Raw genomic sequence first — 22609 nt, 5'->3', positions numbered from 1 at the left:
TGCCACAAAAGGTCAATTAAATTAAAAACTAAAATGTTTTGGAATAAAAAAGATAAAAATTATTCAGCCAGTAAAAATTCAGGACTTGCAATGCTGCTTGTAGACAGTATCTTCAAGAGTAACTTGAAATTTTTAACCATTCATTCATAAAATGAGAACTCTCAATCATAATTTGTATCTTTGGTTGCTTGATTTATTTCTATTTTTTTACTATTTAAATATGAATAAAATTCAGAGAGTGATAAGGAGTGAAAAACACTAAAACAGCATCATTAGTGCTATTTGAAGTTAGGGATAGTTTGTTTTTTCTGATTGTTGAGGGGCAGGGAGAGACATTTCTTTCCCTACTATTGTTGTTTGAAGGCTTGAAAGCCATTCTTTATTCATTCTGAAAATGGAGAAAGGCATCCAGAACAGAGGGTGAATTAGATAAGCAGCACTAACCGTGAATAATCAGTTCTCATTTTATGTCAGGTGCCTCAACTGTAGTTTTTCAGACTACAGCCACTTTAATCCTTGATGTGAACAGCTCCTTCAACAAACAGCCCTTTTAGTTCTATCACTTTACCCACAGTACAGTCACACCTCGGGTTACAGACGCTTCAGGTTGCGTTTTTTTGGGTTACGGACCCGCTGCAACCCGGAAGTACCGGAATGCGTTACTTCTGGGTTTCGGCAGTTGCGCATGTGCCGAATCGCTAAATCGCACTTTGGGCGTACAAAGAAGTGCCGAATCACAACCTGCACGTGGGCAGACGTGCCGCTGTGGGTTGCGAACATGCCTCCCGCATGGATCACGTTCGCAACCTGAGCATCCACTGTACTTTCTGTAAAACACTGGATGGGTATAACTCATTTGGAAGAACCACAGCAACAACATCAAACTCTCTTTGCAGGCTCTAGCTGGAATGGTTATGCAAAATCAATATAATGTAGGTAAAAGACCAAAACAGTATCAAGTTCTGAGGAAAAATGGTTTCACACTGAAACGAAGCAAAAATGATTCCAATGTACTACTAATTAAAATGCATAATTTAGATACAGTGGTACCTCGGGTTACATACGCTTCAGGTTGCAGACTCTGCTAACCCAGCAATAGTACCTCGGGTTAAGAACTTTACCTCAGGATGAGAACAAAAATAGCGTGGCGCGGCAGCAGCGGGAGGCCCCCTTAGCTAAAGTGGTGCTTCAGGTTAAGAACAGTTTCAGGTTAAGAACGGACCTCTGGAACGAATTAAGTACTTAACCCGAGGTACCACTGTAAACATAGTTGTTAGTTAATGTACTTAAGAGAAAATTGAGGCAGGTTGTTTGTACTGGAATGTGAAACTTTTCACATTCAGGTACCTACTCTCCTTTCAACCCACTCTGTTAAAGTCTCCTTAACCTTTTCAGGGTTTCTGCCAGTGAAACTTTAAAGATCAATAACGTATACACAGATACAACACAGTTAACTTACAAATGTGTGTGATAAGGTTACTCCCCTCACTGAATATTTTGTCTGTTAATTCCTTATCCAAACTTCCTTTGGCTAATCAGTTTCTCTCTCATACATGCATCTCTTTCACACGCATGCACAGCTCTGATATTAGAAGTCCACCACAGTAAAAGCCAGGGCTTGGCACATCCTAAAATGCTGTTCCCTTTTGGGATGCCAGCAAGACAAAGGAGCTCCAATTCTCACTTTTTAATAATTATATTCAAAACCCAAACTGTGCTGCTTTAAAAAATAAACCACACTTAAAGACATCAAGTATCATTTCGATAAATCATTTTAACAAGCTTAAGAAAGGTTTGATAGCCATCATGGAATAGGAAGGGGGACAGAAGAATAATGTAAAAGGGGATTGAGAACTAACTTGCACCCTCCCCACAACCAGCCCAATTTTATTTTCATACTTTACAAAACAAAATGGATACAGTCATGCTGATAAAAATAGTTTCATGGCGATGGAAAAGCAAACACTATTCTCTCTCTAAAAGGGCCTTATTCAAACCATAACAGAAAGGTCTGTGCTGTGAGCAGTCCAATACTTTGCACTGTAACCATAAGGCTTACTTTGCTTAAAGGCAGATTTGATCTGTAGTTATGTACCACTGGATTTAACAAACATCATTTTATAGTTGCTTTTTGAATTTTTCTTAGCTTGAGGATCTTCAGCATCGCTGTGCTTTTCAGTAGATTCCGCAGCCTCTTCTGCAGCCTCTTCTTGCTCAGACTCAGAATCACTTTCCGAGTCCTCTGAGCTTTCTGGCTCCAGAGAGTCTCTTGAATCCTCTGGATCTCCCTTGTCTTCTTCAAACTAAAAGAAAAATTCAGATTACAGAAAATGCAAAAACTTCCCGTCCCTTTTTTTAAAAGTCATACTGAAAAATTGATGTTTCAACATAACAAACAAAGCCCATGTACAAAACCCATGTAAAATCATCTTAATGAGCTTTGCATCTTAGCTGAGTCCTGGAATACCTTACAGGCCTTTCCCACCTGGCCTGGGAGGTGTGGGCCCCGATTTGACTCCAGCTACAAAAGCTGAGGCTGCTGAACAGCATTTCTATTCATGTTGTAAGCCGCCTTGAGCAGGGTTCAAACTATGGAAAGGCAGCATACAAATAAAATGATGGATGTATCATTAAGGAAACAAAGCAGCCATGTTGAGGTCCGTTCATATAGCGAAATTTTGAAGTACGCTGCAGCGCAATATACATGCACTCAGAATCCCATGTAAGCAGGTAGAGGGTTACAACCTCGTTTCACCAGAGATAAGCCCCTAGCCATGCAAAATCAGGCATTTGATCTAAGCTAGGGATGGCCAACTTCTGCATTTTGGAAGCCACCAGACTTAACACAGAATGTTTTGTTGCGCAATCGAACTAAATAGTGATCAATCAAGCTTCACGATGAAGTTATGGAATAGGCAAGAGCGCCAGAGCAAATGGGGAAATGTGCATTTTGGCATGGCGAAGGCATTACAAACAAAACCCAAAGAAAGTGTGGCAAAATGTTGAAAACCATTCCCTCCTGCCTTGTGAGTAAAACTTTGGGCAAAACCTTTTTTTTTGAGAGAGCCAGTGTGGTGTAGTGGTTAAGAGCGGTAGTCACGTAATCTGGAAAACCGGGTTCGTGTCTCCGCTCCTCCACATGCAGCTGCTGGGTGACCTTGGGCCAGTCACACTTCTTTGAAGTCTCTCAGCCCCACTCACCTCACAGAGTGTTTGTTGTGGGGGAGGAAGGGAAAGGAGAATGTTAGCCGCTTTGAGACTCCTGAAGGGGAGTGAAAGGCGGGATATCAAATCCAAACTCTTCTTCTTCTTCTTCTTTTACCACAAGAAGGTAAGAATTTGGCACAGCTCCAAAGGTCAAATAAAGTAGTTTTGTGGGCTTGATTTGAGTTAGCCATCCCTGCTCTAAGCTGTATCTTCTTATGAATTCAAGGCAGAAGCAAGGGAATGCTGTGGTGATGCTAAATTATAATGCCTCGTCGTAAATGTGGGAAAACCTCCAGCCCTCTGGACCTCCAAGAACTCCTACAATTCCAGTGGGCAAAGTTTACAGACTGCAGCAGCTGACTACACTGGCCCATTGGCAAAAATACAGCAGTTGTAAAGTGTGGCCTGAGTTCAGCAGACAGTGGCCTAAGGAAAGGATAGGCTTGTGTATGTGACAGTTTGGCATACTTAAGCAGCATCCACTGTACAAAAGTGTGCTTCTGTTGTGTTATCTGTAGGAAGTGTTTGGCTTCTAGAGAAGCACAACTTCTTGAATCACTATTTCAAGTTAAACATGATTACCTCACTGAAGCCGAGTCCACAATGCCGCCGGTTCCTTCCTGACATGGTGCTATCCATGCTTTGCTGGAACTGAGTTTCTAGCTCATCATTCATCTTCTTGTCTTCTTCCCCTATATGTTCATACACGTTGGTTACCATCCAGTCAAACTAACAAACAAACATCTAATTACAACACAAAAGCAGGAGCGTAAGGCCTTTTAGAGTCAGAATACTTCATGCGAATCACCATGCCTTGCTAGTACTTCATTGTAGACATGTGCTAAAACAAAGGGACAGAACAGCTTCAAAAGCCTTGAAAACAATTGTCCCAGGGAAAACGCTGCTCCCACCAATGGCAGAAGATGCGTAATCCCGACTGAAAATTACTAATGAAATCTCAAGTGAGCCAAAACAGCACAGCTAATTAATTTAATCCATGAAGCTTATTTGATGGCAAGACAAAAACATTATCCAGAAGCAGGAGCTCCAGACATGTGTTGGTAAAGCATGATTTGTTCATGGCATGCCTGTGTCCAGTAAGTAAGAGACAATGTATGCCTTAGGCCAATGGGTTACACATTGTGGGGTGCTCCTGCTCTCATTCAGCTTGCCACAGAGCCAGTGTGGTTTTAGTGGCCTGAGAGATGGTTTTGAGTTCAAATCCTTGCTTTATGAAGCTTACTGGGTAGCCTTGAGAAAGCTGCTATTCAGCCCAAAAAAAGGGGGGGGGACTTCCTGAAAAACAGCCACACTTCATTAAAAGATACATAAACTTACTTCCACTTAATTTAGACTGACCTGTTCTAAAATGAGAAGTTGATCTGTGGTCTCCAATAACAAGGCGGCCAGTATGCTCTTTCTAAAAGAAAATAAAAGCTATTATTTGAGAACAACTGCTATCTCTTGAAGCAAATCACAACAATGAGTTCTGCAGCACTTTGTAAGTTTTCATGCTCCACGGTCACCTTGCCATAGACATTATTTGTAAGTATCATAAAATTATTGTGCCAGCTTTCAGAGAGTTACATTCTGTTAATGCCCAGCATTAACTTCGTCATATTTTTAAAATCAGCTTTTTGTTTGTTTAATATCAATGTTCTAGCATGCACATTTCATATGTCCGAACTGATAAAATGAAACAATCAAGATGCTGAAAGTAATTATGGTGGAAATAAAGAATAAAAGCAAAAATAAAAATAATCAGAGATTCAAATATGGAAGTCCAACATAAAACCAGTTTCATACTATATGAGAAGTATCATAAAACACATTTTTCTTCTTGATGACATTAGCTTCCATTCTACCTTCTATGAAGCACTTGGATGTTTGCTGTGAAACTGCTGCATCAGCCTACCTCTACAGAGCCCAGTTACCTAATAACATAATGAGCTCTGCTGGATGAGACTAAAGACCCATCTAGCAGAACCACAAGCAGGACCAGAGTGAAACAACACTCTCTCCATATTGTCTCAAGGATCTTACTTGAAAAACTATTAAGCTGTAACCTTGACTGGCTGCTGCATTAAGATTCATTCTGTTCATCCTTCAGAGTATCAGTTAAGAATCATACTAGCAAAATATTTGTTCCCCTATGCTCACTGAACATAGTAACTTGCTTGTTTAAACAATAATAAAATTCAACAGCATTATTCCCAATACATGAGAGTGCCACAGCTCTACTATTTTTTTCCTTTCAGAGAGCAGCCATAGATAATGCATGCCTTACAATAACATCAAGATGAACGGATTGCCACCCCTTGTATGCTTATCAAAATCAGTGAAGTAAACCAAGCATGATCAGTGAAAGAATAAGTTTAGAAGGTTCTTCTATACAAGTTTCCTCTGTGGTTCAATGAACTGTTTAGATGGAAGATAAAGCCTCACCTTTGCAGCACCCATAAGTCTCAAGAACTTTTGCTTTCTTTCTTCATTACCCAGGTCTGCTGCCTCCCAGCTGCTAGATCCAAGCTGCAAGACAGAAGGTGGCCTGTGGTCACGTTAAAAAGAAAGATAAGTCGATTGCATGCATACATTTTCAATTACTTTATCATATATTCTGAACAGCTTTTGTTTTAAGGGTACAGCCATGATCATTCAAGTTCAGAGTCACACACTGTTAATGGGGATCGTTTAACCCCAATCAGCAAAGCTACTACCCACACGGCAACAGCTTTTTGAAGGCACCCATTAATAGCTAGTAGCAAACTACAGTCCTAGAAGCAGGTTGTGGAGGCTGTGGAAAAGACCAGCTCCTTTCAAGGGAAGTGGAAAATTTATAGCTGCGTTTAAACCATGGCCAAAATATGAAAGCTGCTGGTGTCATATCCACTGTGAAGCTGCTGAAACACAGTTGAAAAGGGTAACAATTGTGGCAGTCCTCCAAAAGACATTCCAAGCCTGGGGATGCAAGCTTTTTGAGAGGGAGGGTCTACAAAAGTAATAATCGGTAATATATATGTCGCATTGAATTTGACTGTCCTGCTTTTATCCTATCATTAATCAAGTCCTCCATGATGAACTCAGAAATAAAGGCAGCTATTTGGCTAATAGAAGTGCCATGCAGGTGGTATCCCAATAAATCCCATGTCCCCTTTCATGTCTGCAGATACATTTGTTGTGAATTTTATTAAGCTATTTAACTCCCTGTAGGCTTTAGATATCAAGACTTTTTTGTACTCCCATCACTTCCCACACAAGTGGCTTGGATGATTATAATATAAAGCATTGTCCTTGCTTTCAACTCACTTTTAGGCATTGGGGAACTTTCTGTTTACACAGGTTTATGTTATATAGGTAATGTTTTATAGCATTTGTGAACATACAATGTTGTATTTTGTTCTCCCCATGGAACCTTGCTAACTCAATCAGGGACATTCAAAGTTGTTTCACAGATGATTTAGTTGGGTCTCATTTCACCACCACACCTTGGCCATGTTTATGTGGATGGAAGGTTAGCATTCCAATCATTCCTCCATTTCCTACCTAACATCATTCTTAGTGGTCAGGTACACATTTTACTTTATTTTGGTTGCTCTACACACTTCTGAGCAGTAGCTGGGACAGGACCCACAACTGATGTACACAAACACAGAGAACAAACCAAGGGACCTTAGGGTCGCTTTGATTTTACAGGTGCCCTTTAAAAAGTACGGTTGGCACACCTTTGTGTGCAATAAAGTTCTCCAGCTATTTCCCCTAGATCGCTTGACATTAAATATCTGGTTAAGTATTCACACGTGAATAACACACACAGGCCCGATGCACGCCTCCTCCCCCCCTCCAGACGAGGCTGCTACACGTGTTACAGCTTTTTTGCATACCAAACCAGGGCCTAAATTTCTATTAAAGCGCGCCCAAAAACTAAGGCGGGGGACCACAATATGTACAATCCCAACATGGAGAAATGGGGGACGGGGCTTGCGGGAACAAGGGCCACCGAGCAAGCCAGTCACAGTGTCCCTTCTCTCTGCCAAGCCGCGAGGAGAACTTCCCCGCACTTGGGGCACAGGAGACGTCGCCGCGTGGCAAAATGCGCGGCGAAAGGGGCCACAGCTGAACGAAAAGATCCTGACCTCCCGGCCCACTTTGCAACTCTCTTCGAGGCAAGGAGCGAGCAAGGGCCCCGCAGATGAGCGGCAGGACAGGAAGAAGCCCCTTCCCCCTCCCCTCCCCCCTCCCCTCCCCCCGCTTCCCAACCCCGCTTCCTCCCCCAGCCGCCCTTATTCACATCGGGGGAGGCCGCTCGCTTCACTCCGTGGCCGCGCTCAGGCTGGGACTCCCTGGCGGCGCTCATCTTGCAGCCGCCCCGATCAGCAGCCCGCCCCGAGGGCCACTTCCCGGCCCTGCTCGCTCGCAGTCCGAGCTTCGGCGGCCCCAATCGCGGCTTCCTATTCCTCCGCCTCCTCGCAGGGCTTCCCACGGCGCAAGCGCGCGAGGCAGAGAAAGAACTCCCGCTTAGGTCAGGCGGTGGGTCTTTCTTTCTCCCTCCCCGTCTGTCTCCCCCCCCCCGCTTTCCCTCTCAACCTTTCCCTTCTTGGGAGTTGTAGTTTTTATCCTGCTAACCACTTGCTGCTATGCTATGGGAACTCTTAGGGAGGAACTCCAAATCCCACAAGCCTCTGCGACATAGCTGCGCGCTTTCTCCGTCTCTCTCGCTCGCTCCTCCCCTCGCTGGTGATTGGCTGTCGGCGAGATGGGCGGGGAAAGGAAACAATTTGATTGGTGGTTGGTCGCGCCTGTAGATTCTGTGTTTTCCCCCTCATTCATGCTTCCTCCGGTGTTAAGGATGTTTCCTTTTGCATTTTGCTCTCCTTCTCTCTCCCCCCCCATCAAAAAAGAGGGTAGTTTACTGAGGACGGATTCAACTGATAACATTCTCCTCTGCCACAAATTTTATGGGTTAGGCTAGGATTCCCTATTGAGAAAATATAAGGCAGCAGTCCTGTGCACATTTACCTTTGTCAGTAAGCGCCATTGAACACAGTGGGGGTTACTTTTGAGTAAACATGCAGAGGCTTCCACGGAACATTATCTCAAAATCAGTCCTAAACGCTTGATGTGGCAGTAAATCCCGTTAATTTCCGTGGCATATTTTGAAACGGCATGGATTGATTTTTGTGTGGTCCAGCCTGTTGCTGAAATAATAGCTGTAAAAGGTTCTGGGGTGAGCCCAGGACCAGAATACAGCATGGCCCAGGAGGTGCGGCTTGCTGCTGGGAAGTGGGAAGGACTTGCTTCTTATTTAAAGTATTAATACTGTACAGTATTCCGCCTTTTCCAAAAAGTTCAAGGTGACTAATAAAATTAGGGGAGGGTACAAATACAGTGAAAATAACAAGAAAAATTAGAAATATAGTAACATTCTGAAAACAGGAAAAGAACTAGCAGATTAAACAAAAGCATTAAGTAAATAATAAATAATAATAAAATTTTATTTATATCCCACCCTCCCCAGCCGAGGCCGGGCTCAGAGCGGCTAACAACGGTAAAATCAAACAGGCTACAATTAAGCCACTAAAACGATTCAGAAATTCACTTTGTAAACTCTTATCTTTCTCAGAGCTGTCTTTGAAAAATAAATCAAGTAGTCAGACTTAATATAACTTTCAATTATTGGTATGGAACCCGTAGCCCTCCATCAGCCCCAGCCAGCATGGCCAAAGGTCAGAGATGTGCAGCAACATGGAGGGCCACAGGTTTCTCACGCTGTCCCATCTGAGTGAACACTGAAGGAAGGAGAAAGTTTATATACATTGTTGGAGCAGATAAAAAGTCTCCATTTTTTTCCTCTGTAGCTCAGGCAGTAATGGCATACCATCAGTGTAGCTTACGGAATTGTAGTTATTACCAAGCAATCATATCAATTCTGTCAATCGCAGTAGGAAAGCATTTTAACTCAAAATGCAACAGAAGGTGGATTGTTACATTTTAGATTTATTTTCAAGCCAGAGTACCTCTAGAGTGATGACTCTCTATAGCCTTGAGCTTAAACAAATATGGTGCATATGCTGTGACACTTTGGTTATGGCTTATAATTTCTGAGCATTTGTTTGTGTATGTCAGACTCTGCCCATATATGAGTGGACATTGCAGCAAAGCTGGGGCCCAAATCCCCAAATCCAAAATAAGCTGGTGGAAATGGAGTTGCTCTGCAAGTCCATTGTGGGGCAGCTTATTTTATTATTATTTTTGTGTGTGAACACACACACACACACACACCACTTTGTGCCACAACACTTGTCCCATACCTGATGAATAAAATAATACCCGAGTGTCCATTCCTGCACATGTGTGATGAATATGTGAATTTTGGAAGAGACATGTTTTCTCTAAAAATATGTACATGGCCCACCCTACCATGAAAGTGAGGCAGCTGCCTCAGGTGACATGCTGAGCATGGGAAGCAGCAAAAAGAGAATAGACGTGTGTGGGATTTCAGGTGTGGTAGAGTACTCCATTGCCACTGCTTAAAATTCAGCTACCAGTATGGTTAGTTTCTGTACAGTACTTGGAATTAGGGAGTGGTCACATCTTGTCCTACACCTCAGGCAACAAAATGTCTTGGGGACCTTTCAGTAGGCCTGCACCAAGGAACTGTGACTGGTCTCAGGTCCTTAATTTTTGTCAACTGTGCTTTGCATCTTCCTATCACTCTCAATGGTGATGTCAAAGATGCCAATTTATGCAGGAAAGAACACTAGTGTGTAAATGCTGGTGTAAAGTGTGAATTGGCCTTGCCTAAGGGCAAGACTAGACATGTTGTGGGAGATTCCTGAACAATAACTTCTGTGGGATGCTGCGTGTTATATTTCATGCTCTTTATTCAGCTCATAGTGGTGAGGAGGAATGGAAGTTCCCCCACAATATCTGCTTTATGTACATTATTTACACAATGGGCTGCGCGTGATTGGCTAATTCCGGGATTCTCCTATAAGCCAATCAGGTTGTGGATTCACTTCCACCTGGAGCTGGATTGGGTGGCTCCTGTGGACCAATCATACTGCTGCATTCTGAATCCTATTGTTCTAGGACCAACCAGACTGCATATAAAACTTACTAATGGCAGCTGTGAAAAGAGGAGTTAACCCTTCCCTTCATTCCCTTGCTTACAGGTGCGCTAATATGCTCTCCCTAGAAGATTGCCAATACCAGGGGGCCAGCACAGCCCCTCCAGAGAGAGCCAACATGCAGCACAGTTACTCCCCTGTCATTTGTCATAAACCTTCCCTGAGTGTAACCAGCATTCCAGCTGAGGAAAGTCCTTTTTGCATCCAGGCTGGAGAGAGCTCACCCTTCAGTCTAGGTAAGCTGCCTTAAAGCAGAGCCTGCTTCAGTTTTCCTGTATCTAATAATGTTAAAAACTTGAGAATTTTCTGCAGTTTATTTTATTAGAAGCTTTTGTTCTCGGAATTTGGAGTTGAGGGAAAGGAGCCTGCGCATATGCTCAAACACACTCATTTCTTGATTGTTACTTCGGTACTCCAGATGTTGGCCGAGCCCTGATAAGCTCTGGCTCATATTCCTTGGCTAGAGTACTTGAGAGATTGAAAGCCATTTCAAAATTTTCTCCTATGCTATTTTAAATAGAAATAGAGATGGGCCCCTACATTTTCACTACTGTACTGAAAGAAAAATCAAAATGGTGGCCTTGGTCTAGAGTTCACTGTCTGACTGCAGTATTTGTGTACTCCTTTTCAAACACAGCGGTTCTCAAAGCAATTAACAGTAATAGTAATAGATTTATAAGAGGATGGTATTTCCCATATGGTTTTAAACACAAGCTTTTATTTATCACATTACATATATAATAAAAACCATACAGAAATTTTAAATCAGTGTTGCAGACAGATATTTTATTAATTGCCTGTGTATGTTTGCCATCATAAAAAAATACAGAAGGCATGTAGCAATTAAAACAATAGGTACCTTCAGTTAGAAATTGAAGGCAGGAAAATGGTGCCTCAGTCCCACCCCATTATCAACTGCTTGTTGTTGGAGATTACATTGCTTCATGGGAAGGATAGCCCTGAGCAGAGAAATTTGGAGACTACCGCTCCCTGTTTAATCATATAAGCGATAAATGGATATTATATAACAAGGACCTTCTTATTTCAGCAGGCATATTAAGATAGTTTTATGCTTTTAGGGTGAATTTTAATTGTTCTAATTCTGTGCATGCTTTTGTTAAAAAACGCACATGCTTAGATTTCCTGAATATTGAGTGGTATTTGAATATCTGAAATAAATAAATCTGGCTTGAAATAATACATTGTACCTTTTTAATTGGGTTATGCTACACATATTAGTGACAGGGCAGTAATGAAGAAAGATGCACTTCACTGCAAATGCCACTGAAACGAGGAGGATGCAAATAGGAATTTAGCTGAACATCCAGCGTGAGGTGATAACACTAGTTCTGGTTTCGGCCTAATTTAAATATCCTAGATTGGGCTTTAAGGACTATTGCCTACTTCCTCTTAAGCCTGCCTTGGCATTAAAATCAGCTTTGGGGTCCCTGTTCCAAGTGCCATCCCACAATAGTCTGATGAACAAGAAATGGGTTTTCTGTGGTAATGCCATAGCCTTGGAATACTCTCTCGGTTGAGATCTGTGAGGGGCCCTCTTTGAGCGTTTTACTCCATAAACAGGAGCCTTTTATTTTAGTGGGCTTTTTTACTGTCTGATGTTAATGTGATTTTATTATGTTGCTGTATTATCTGTTTTATATTATTTAGTGCTGTGATTATTGTTTATTTGCTGTAAGTCACTGAGCGTGTCAATGGAAGAGCAGAATAGAAAAAAAATTGTTACTGTATTGCTATTATCACTTGTAATAGTCAGTGAGACTGACCATGTGAAAGTTCCCACCTGTTCTTACTTTTGTTTTATTTTGAAACAAAAAGAGTGTGTACCATAAAGAGCACCAGTCTGAGGAAAACTGCCTTGGCTGTTAACATTTAAAGGTCCTTTTAAGGCTCAAGAACATAAAGAATAGACATATTCTCATTCTGAAATGGCTTTCATACTTTTGAAACCATTATAAAAACCTTTCTTTAAAATGCTCCCCCATTTTTACAAAACGGTTTTGAACACATCAGTGTGAAGACCTCTGCTTTCACAAATCTTGATTTCTGTGCTAGCCAAACTACTTTTTATTAACAGAGGAAATAAGAAAGGATTGCTATTTTGCTTTCATTTATACTGTACTGGGGAATGGCAGGAATAAAAAAGTTAGGAAAGATTTCTCTTTGCAAAGTGGAGTTCACAGCCCTTATGAAAATGGTTGAACATCTCATGCTTCTTTTTTCTGCTGCTTCTTTCTTTACATGCCCACACTGGGCTGGTTCACACATGCATGTTCAACACTTGATGGCTACAGCATCAAGTAATCACTTGCACATGTGAGCAAACAAACATACAGTGGTACCTCAGCTTACGAACTTAATCCATTCCGGAAGTCCGTTCTTAAACCGAAATCGTTCTTAACCGAAATCCTGCCGCTGGTGCCCTTCCACTGTTCGGCTTCCGTTCTTAGACTGAGGTAAAGTTCTCAAACCGGGAAACTACTTCCAGTTTTGCGGAGTTCATAAACTGAATAGTTTGTAAACAGGGCTGTTCTTAAACCGAGGTACCACTGTAGATCAAATATCACAGAGAAAGCTTCCATATGATTTGGTCTCACAATGCTTTTCAAAGGAATCACTTCAAGGATCCAACTGTTGGTCTTCAAAGCCCTGGTTCACAGGTGAACATTCAACAGTTGATGACTACAGCATTCAGTGATGGAACCATCTCATTGTCTGTATAAGTCAAATCCTGGTTCTGTGCCTCCTATAAATCATGGGGAGGGGGGGAATTAATTATTGACTTTTTTTGCATTCTTGATAGCCTGACCCATATATTACTTCACTTCTGTATATTTATTCTCAGTGTACACAGTTTTGTGTGTACAAAACTGTGTGTACAGTTCTGTGATGTCAACCTGCTTTTGACAACGTTGGCAATATGTTCGGGGTTGCCAACCTTTTAGGGCCCATTGGGAATTTTGGGAGAGTGCTATGGGCATCACCCCATGCAGCTGCTTCTCTCTGCGCTCCCCTAGGCTAGTCTCTCCCCCATCCCCACAACAGACAGAAAAAGGGAAAGTGCACACACACATCATTTGTTTTTCCAAATGGTCTAGATAAAAGTCAGATACAGCTGACAGATCCTCTTGAAAATGTATGATTTTACATGGGATCCACCCCCACTATCAAACCATACAATGGCAGATTGCACAGCACCACAAAAACATTGATCCAAGCCAAAGATTCTCATGGATTTTCATGATTTTGACACAAAATTACAACAGAATTACAACAAAACCACCAACAAACCACAGAACAGATCTGTGGACACAGAGGCGACCTACGATTTGATGGTGGTTTTAAGATGATAATTTGTAAAAAGATTTGAGAATCCACAAGGATCTATGCCTTGGATCCATGTCTTTATGTTATGACAGTGCTAGAAAGCACTGGGTCTATTATTTTTTTAAGGTTCAGGTAATTGAGACAATGTGATCTGTATTTTGACTTGTGATTTGATGATAATAATAATAATAATAATAATAATAATAATAATAATAATAATAATAATAATAATTTATTTGTACCCCGCCCACTCTGGGCGGCTTCCACAAAAACCAAAAAAACACTAAAATATCATACATTAAAAACTTCCCTGAACAGGGCTGCCTTAAGATGTCTTCTGAATGTCAGGTAGTTGTTTATCGTTTTGACATCTGATGGGAGGGCGTTCCACAGGGCGGGCGCCACTACCGAAAAGGCCCTCTGCCTGGTTCCCTGTAGCTTTGCTTCTCGCAATGAGGGAACCGCCAGAAGGCCCTCGGCGCTGGACCTCAGCGCCCGGGCAGAACGATGGGGGTGGAGACGCTCCTTCAGGTATACTGGGCCGAGGCCGTTTAGGGCTTTAAAGGTCAACACCAGCACTTTGAATTGTGCTCGGAAATGTACTGGGAGCCAATGTAGGTCTTTCAAGACCAGTTATACCGATTATACTATTGCAAGAGGATCTGTTTAGATCAGCGCTCTCCAGACTTTGGGTGACACACTTTTTAGACATGCATCATTTCGCAACACAGTATTTCAGTTTTTCTAGCAAAGTGGCGATTAAACTAACCCCTTTCCACCCCCTGGAGAAGTGTGGGGAGCATTCGCGAGACACACCTATACACTGCAGCTGGCACACTAATGTGTCGCAACACACAGTTTGGAATACTCTGGTTTAGATGGATTGAATGTGTTTTCAGGCATGTGTACCTTTTCTTTCTCTCCCTCCCCCCATGACTCCTATGATACCTTTCTTTCTCTCACCTGGCTGCTATGTTTTGCTCCCCACAAGCTTCCCAGATTTCTTCCTTTGTGCTCCTGCCATCTTCATTCACTCCACTTTCTGTTCATCTACTCGGGTGTTCATTTCACCCTTGGAAACACTCCACCCACTGCCTCTTTCACCTTTAAATGCTTTGTGGCAGATGGGGTGGAATTACCACCTCATGACCAAGAGGACAGTGAGCCGAAGGGAGGCCTTGGGTGCTTTTTGGGCACCAGGGGAATTCCTCAAGAGTAGCATTGTATGTACAGGCACTGTTGGTGCCCTCAGCTGTAACTGTTCTAAAACCCAGTACAACTAGCAGAACTCCTTGTGAACCTCACAATGTGAGATTTACACTCCAAAGCAGAAGGGCCTCAAGCCAGATGACAGTGTTAAGAGTAGTCATTTCTCGGTGAGGTTTTCAATGGCAAGTCCTTGCCACCCTTTTCTAATGAAGCATGAATCCAGTTTGGCAGGAGATGCCATTTTTCTTGCAGGGAAGTCATTTGCTGCATTTTCTCAGGGTTTTGAGTTAAGCATATATTTGGCACCTGTGCTCTGTAACTGGTGTAGTGCCACATGAGAAGGCACAGTGCCACTCTGGACAGATGGGGTGAGGTGCTGGCATGCCAGGGAGCCTAGTATAGGCACCGAGGGGGTCGGATTTCTCTCCAGGAATGTTGAAACATCAGCACATGTCGATCTTTGGTATCCGAGGCACACGTGTTTCTTGGCAATAATAAGGCTTCCTGCTGAATATCTTGGCATGGACCACAAGGTGGCTTTCCACACCATGGGAACACATCTAATTTCTGCCATCATTGCCCTTAGACAAGAAACAGAAAAGGAACTGTATTTTGCAGATTAGACTTTTTTAAATAATAGATGAAGAGCTGTTAAAATGCCATCACAACTTTCATGGACTATGACTCTTTTATTAGTTAATGGCTGGTTTATTCTGATCAGAGAGCACTAGAAAGTGTGGCTTGGCATCCAGCAACAGCAAATGTCACAGTTTAAAATCTTTATTCCAGTTTTTTCTCCTGATTTAATTTAATTTTGCTTTATTCTTCTCTTTAAGAAATGATAGTGTGCTTTTTTTGTCTTCCCATATGAGTGTGTGTGTGTGTGTGTATGCGCGTGCACACACACATGATACAAAAACAACTTCAGGGCACTGCTCTATTTTTGCTGAAGGCAATTCTGCATGGTTTATTTCCATTTATTTACTTTTTTCCTCAGGAATTACAGTAAAGGTTTTCTATTTCATCCATTACAGCACAGTGTTTTTAACATTTGAATAGCTGCATCAATATGAATCCTTTATAAGAACCTTAAAAAACAAACTTTGCCAAGTCCCAGAATACAGAAGCTAATTCACAACCCCAGTCCTCAGCTGCCTCATGAATAAGGGAGACTGTGTGGCTGACACTTTGAAGCTGTAGCTGTTAAACCATACAGAATATTTACCTCAATAAATCATTATAAGAAACTAAGGTACAATTATACCCACAGAGAAATAAAATTCAAAACACTGATTTATGTGGTTCAGTTGCCTGTTCTCTTTTCCATCATGTTTTGAATTTTATGCATGTTTGTCATCTTTGGCTGTTTCCATGTGTCTTTTAACTAATGGGTCCTGCCTTTTTTAACGTTGCTCATTAGGGTTGTTACTTTACTTTGACATCTAGGCATGATTTGCACAGCATACAAAGTTTTGCATCTAAAATTAACTGTACCTTAATGTATAGACCCAAAAACTAAATGGGAAAAAATGGGAGAAAATGAGCTTACGGTAATTTATTTCAAGTTAAATGTGGTGCTGCTCAACTTAATTTAATTTAATCAAAGAAACTACATTGTATTTACGTGCTGCTTTGATGTTATTTTGGAAAATGAGACAGTCCAACATTCTTATTAATTAATTCACAATATTTTTACCCTACCCTTCAATACCTAGAGCAGCTTACATAAAAATAAAAATGTTATACATACAAAACATCTAAAACAGCAGACATAAAACTACAGCACAACATAAAACAATTTCTAATCCAATAAACTAACAACAGTTTAAAATATTTTGAAAGATTCAGCAGATTTACAAGTGAAAAGATATAATAGCTTGGGAAAACTGGAAGGTCTTCACTTAGTACCACAGAATAAAGTGGGTGCCAAAGAAGACTCCCAGATGGAAGCACTGTTGCCACTCTCTTCCTGGAGGCCGCTTGCCTTATTTCTGATGTAAAGGCTATCTGGAAAAGAGGGCCAAACTAGGTGAGCACTTAACAGGTAGCAGGCAGCTACACATCTTGCTTTTCTAAACATACCAACAGTGCGAGAGCCCAGTTCTCACTGGGAAAGCAGAACACAGGGATGGAGAGGATTATCTTTTTGGTTCTCCACGAAGATCAAATTGGAGATTACCTGTGGGGCTTTGAACCTTGTGGTGGGAGGCACGGAGGGAGACTGCACTGGTGCCAACGGGAGACCTTTTCTACTAAGGTTCCTAGCCATGGCAAGGGGCAATCTCCATTCCAGTCTAAGTGGGAGAGTAAAGAAACAAACCTCCTCTTCCTAGGTGCTGCTTTCACAAAAAGAATAAGGTTTGTTATCTACTGAAGTTCTCACCCTGGGCCAGCAGGGGGAATACTTAGATAGTTTTCACTCAGGTCCGCATATGCAAATAAGGAATTGAAAGTGACGTTCAGTGATTGGATAGTTACAGAAAGTTGTTACTGTTGCTTTGTAGTTGAGCTCTATCTAAAAGCAGGTTGGCTGAACCCATCAGATCAGTTCTGTTCTGGCCTGTGAATAAACAAGAGCTGTCTGAAGAATTGCTGTGTCGTCTGATATGTTCACCCATAACTTAACAAGGTTCCCGTCCTATGTAATTAGCTAAGGAAAAACAAGATGTGTTTTTAAATAGATGTCAAGTTTATGAATTATTACTACTACAGTTTGTATTTATCAGGGGTAGGCAACCTAAGGCCCGGGGCCAGATGCGGCCCAGTCGCCTTCTCAATCCAGCCCGCGGACAGTCCGGGAATGAGCTTGTTTTTACATGAGTAGAATGTGCGCTTTTATTTAAAATGTATCTCTGGGTTATTTGTGGTGCATAGGAATTCATTCATTTTTTCCCTTCAAAATATAGTCCAGCCCACCACATGGTCTGAGGGACGGTGGACCGGCCCACAGCTGAAAAAGGTTGCTGACCCCTGATATATATAATACATGCTGAAACAGATAATGTTTTGTTCAATGGACAGTCCAAAAGCTATAGTTAACTGCAAGACAGTTAACAGAGACCAGGAGGCAGGACCGCAGCAGACATTTTTAAAAAACAACAATTCCATTAATTCTCTGTTCACTTCCAAGCTAATTCAAAATGCTCATACTATCTTTTAATAATTCATAAACATGTTCCATTTGTGTTTAAAGTATACAATATCCCAATACCTAAAATGGCATTGCTTCATTTCCAATTCTCAGTAGTTAAAGAAGGACAATTGCTCATCTGCTCCTCTGTTCAGAGAACAGGTTAGTGACATTCCTGTTTCTAAACTGGAAATCTCAGATAAAGGAGAAGATACAGAAAATGGACATAGACACTGGGGGACAAACATCAAGATGGGGGGGAAGCATGAAAAAGATGAGCTTTCAGTCTTAATAAGTTTTCTTTCTTCCCTTGAATTATCTGCAGTGTTCCATTTTTTCTTAGAGAAGACAAATCTGTAATACAGTAATTGTTCATTCCTAAGGACACTTCCAGACTGCCTCATTGTTCACACAAAACTTGGTTGTTACCCCACACTTCTGTCGCTTTTCTAACCACAAAAAGTCTGATGAGAAAAGTGATAGAAAATTCCACTGGATAGCAGTGTGGGATAGCAACCACTAGCTGGCAATGTCATATAACCTCTGCAGGAACATATCTGAATGAATGCTCAATAAATAGGAGATGTTGTATAACTTCTGTGCAAGTTTTGTGCAAAGATCAGCATGAGTGTTCCATAAATAGCTAGCCTGGAATCTCCTCGGGTTACTTCCAGGGTAGGCAACTGCAATGAGTTGCCTTTGAAAAATAGTTTGAAAACTGCAGTTAGTATAAAATACAGCCTGGTGATCAATTAAGATCACCAATGAGGCTCACCTTTACCGTGAAGTGATCCAACATATGAGTATGTGCAAAAGACATGGCCTTTTCAGTGGTGCAGCTAAAATTATCAGAAACCCTTCCGGTAGCGATCCGCTAGGATCCTTTATTGTTGGTGTGAGGCATGTTTAAAAAACCTTTCTGTTTTAACAGTTAAGTAATTTTTAATCTTCTATTTTTAAAGGTTTTACACCAGCTATTTTCAAATCTTTCAAATTGTTTTAGATTCTTATTCTTTGTTATGTTGTTTTGATTGCTTCATTGTAATGTTACTTCCTTTTTTAATGGCAGCACAATCCTCTGGTCCCTTTAGGTCCATTGAATTTTGAGGATCTCCTGCTCTGCTGATGAAGGTGGGTGTTCATCCTCAGAGAGGGATGTATGGTCTTCCAAACCCTCTCTGAGCCATTTTGGAAAGCCATTTTGGTATGGTGTCAGGTAACAGAAATGTGTGTGCTATCTGGCCAGATGTGCACACCCTAAATTAACTTGTTGCCCTCAAATGTGCTGTCTCATCACCAATGCTGAAGTAAAACTTAACTACCCATCCAGTTGCTTTGAATACCTGGAAGAGAGGTTACCTACCTCAGGCAGCAAAATTTATTCAGCCAGCCAGCCATTCCATTCCATTACACCAGCAGCTCTGCCAACACAGATTCACTCTCCCTTGCCTGTTTTGGATTGCTTTGTTCTTAAATATTTATTTTAATATTGGGTTTATATTTAATTTTTTAAATTTATATTGACCTATAAGGTGTGGTTTTCAAAGTCTTGTCTCATAGTGTCCTGGACATTCCCTGGGTGCCCAGTGGAAAGTGGGATAATGCCTTTACCACCATCTTCCATCTCTGCTCCAGTGGCAGAAGGTATAGGGTGTTCTCATTTTGCCAAGTAAGCAAAAACAGTGTGAGTTAAATGCACACTGCTTTACATTTTTTGGTCAGGCAAACCCAGTTACCGTAAAATGGTGGTACAATTGGCTCAGTAGCTCCTATTTCTTGTCGGCTTCTGCACTCTGACATTTGGCCAGTTTGGCCAGCCTCTAGCACCGGCATGGATAACCCATATTTTCTTGCAATGTAAGTACAAGTTTCTTTGCAACTTGGGTGCAAAGAACATCTATGCAAGAACATCTTTTATTGTGAATTCACATACCTGCAATGGCCTTCTATAGCAACATGTGTCCTTTGTGCAGCACATATATTTTAAACATATAAAAAATGCAATACATAGTTCAGCCTAATTGGGATGGGAGCAGTGAGGAACGTTGCATCCTCAGACAGATAGGAAGAAGATAAGGGAAGAGGAGCATGTCCAGAAACTGAGAGTGCTTCCAGTCTCCACTATTTTCAGGAAGGTTTCAATCACATACCTGTGAGTTCCGGTTTCACATTTATAATTGATTAGGAGGTCTTGTGCATCAAACCCACTTCCCCAAAAGATCAGACATTTTGTGATAAGAAAAAATTATGGAGAAATGTGCTGGAAGTGTGTGATAACACTTGCTTCAATGCAGTGTCATCCAATATTCCTGTAGACAATCAGAAATAATGCCAATTAAATAGCCAATGTCATTTAATTCCCCTGCAAACAAACCAGGATGACTACACCCTAACAATGCAATCCTACGCATGTCTACTCATTTATTTCAGTGATGCTTACTCATAGGAATAGAATGTAGATGTAGATTATATTTCACATATAAATATGGCACTGTGGTCTAAACCACTGAGCCTCTTGGGCTTGCTGATCGGAAGCTCAGCGTTTTGAATCCGTGCAACAGGGTGAGCTCCCATTGCTCTGTCCCAGCTTCTGCCAACCTAGCAGAAAAGCACACCAGTGCAAGTAGATAAATAGGTAAATGGCAGGAAGGTAAACACTGTTTCTGTGCACTCTGGCATTTGTCATGGTGTTCCGTTGCGCCAGAAGCGGTTTAGTCATGCTGGCCACATGACCTGGAAAGCTGTTTATGGACAAACGCCAGCTCCCTCAGCCTGAAGCGAGATGAGTGCCACACCCCATAGTTGCCTTTGACTGGACTTAACCCTCCAGGGGTCCTTTACCTTTACCTTTATTTCTCATTTGCTACCTCTGATGCCTTTTTTCTGGTATATATGGGAATGTGGTATTATCTTCTGATTCTTGATTTTACTGTAGTCATCTTGACAAACTAAGCCCATTACATAAAGTTCTGTTTTCACCTCCTTTGAGCATACATTCTTTTGTGTCAAATTCTTCCTTTCTGAATTATACAAATTATACAAATTATACAAATTCTATATATTTTAAACACTAGCAAAACAAACGCTTATAGTAGTGTTGCCATATTTCAAACTAAAAATCTGGACAGAAAAACCGGCACTGCCAACATGGGCTGCCATATGTCCAGATTTTCTTGGACATTTGACTGATTTCCACCCAGGGGTGGGTCTAACACAAGAATAACACAATTGATGGCTTAGGATTGGTGGCTGGCCAAAGTTGGCATCTTGACCTTATGAAGAGTAGAGGCTGTGGAGAGACCATGGAAAATATGCCGTCCTAAATAGTACTATTACTTTACATTTTGCCCTTAAATGACACTCCTTGTTAGATGGGGTATGTGCTACAAGAGGCCCACCCAACCTCTGCAGTTAGGCCACCAAGTCTCTGCCTCTTCACCACCACTGTCTCCATTCCTTCATTTTGCTGCTCACTCTTGTTGCCAGCACTAGGGTGCCATTTGCTTTCAGTGGCAGTAGCACACACAGAGCAGATTCAGCCACTTGTCCCCAAAGTGGGTTAGTCTGCCTGACCCTTTTACAAGTAACACTATAAAATCATTTAAGAAATTCCTTCCAGTAGCACCTTAGAGACCAACTAAGTTTGTTATTGGTATGAGCTTTCGTGTGCATGCACACTTCTTTAGAATCACCTATTGTAAAATCACCTATTTATATTTTATATTTTGACTACAAAGCTGTAACTTTAAAAAGAAAGTTGTTTTCAACTTTCAGAAATACTAAGGGTGACTTTTTATACCAGGTAACTGTAGTCTAGCCACAAGAATAAAAATGGGTAGCATTCCTAAAGCACTTTCAAGTGTTTACAGTTGTTCAAATATATTGTTGTGTGTTGTCATCCTTACATCTACCTTAAGGTATTATTATTCCCATATTATAGATGAACAGATTGACTCTGAAATGAAGAGGGAATGGCTTGCCTATGACAAAGGTAAGATAAAAAAATTGGCATTTCTTGATTTGTATCTCAGTTTCTTGCACCTTTTCTCTGAAGTAACTCCTACTTTCTTCACTGAGATTTCCTCCCAGGTAGGTGCTCACAGGATTGCAGCCTTAGTCATTATGCTACATTTCAGAGGACAGGTTTATAACCTGTAAATTGATGTTCATGTTATGGTTCCTGAACCCAAGTGCACCACATAGGTGGAACTCCCACTCCGTGTTTCAGACCACATAGGATTATTGCTCTGAAGCTCATATAACTCTTGCTAAATTGCAGCTTTCCACGCTGAAGGGCCCTGGTTATAAATGAAATATCCTTTTGAGGGGAAAAGATTGACTATTTGTCCTATGTGAATAAGGTTGATTTGGTTATCATGATTTTATGATTTTGAATTGTGCCAGTGTGTTGCATTTGAATTGACTCTCCTTTTTTTCTCCTTTTTTTTGCTGCCCTGGGAACCTTGGATGGAAGGGTAGGATATAAGTAGAACAAGCAAACAAAATAAGTTAATAAAACATTAGTTTCCCCCTATAGTTTCACTTTAAGTGAGTCCAATAGGTTTTGGAATTTTCTGGATCTTGCTTCCTC

The 22609-nt window shown here is 41.4% G+C and overlaps 2 protein-coding genes across 4 annotated transcripts in view; one reads left to right on the top strand and one right to left on the bottom strand.

The window, feature by feature from the left end:
* Nucleotides 1-1754: 1754 nt before the first annotated feature.
* On the bottom strand, nt 1755-7714 carry LOC308592859 (small acidic protein). 2 transcript variants are annotated; one of them, XM_081204836.1, is made up of 5 exons: nt 7496-7714; nt 5653-5755; nt 4567-4627; nt 3790-3899; nt 1755-2303 (listed from the first exon to the last, which is right to left on the bottom strand). In XM_081204836.1, coding segments are annotated over exons 1-5 (492 nt in total). In that variant the 5' UTR covers nt 7498-7714; the 3' UTR covers nt 1755-2087. The 2 variants fall into 2 exon arrangements, with proteins under 2 accessions (XP_081060962.1, XP_081060961.1); XM_081204835.1 differs by having other exon boundaries at nt 5653-5736; nt 7496-7712.
* A 2691-nt stretch (nt 7715-10405) lies between these two features.
* The window catches only part of SOX6 (SRY-box transcription factor 6), a 449606-nt gene continuing 437402 nt past the window's right edge, over nt 10406-22609 (top strand). The window contains exons 1-3 of one of the 2 annotated variants that reach the window (XM_081204706.1): nt 10406-10570; nt 19110-19149; nt 21959-22009. The gene's annotated coding sequence lies outside the window, so the exon portion shown is untranslated. Of the gene's footprint in view, nt 10571-19109; nt 19150-21958; nt 22010-22609 lie in introns of those variants that run through there. The other variant, XM_081204709.1, reaches the window with a different exon arrangement.

Source organism: Podarcis bocagei, assembly GCF_964188305.1.
Source record: "Podarcis bocagei genome assembly, chromosome: 1".
In the NCBI taxonomy this organism is placed as follows: domain Eukaryota; kingdom Metazoa; phylum Chordata; class Lepidosauria; order Squamata; family Lacertidae; genus Podarcis; species Podarcis bocagei.
Note: the sequence above shows the minus strand (reverse complement) of the source record. Positions and strands in the feature narration are given on the sequence as shown.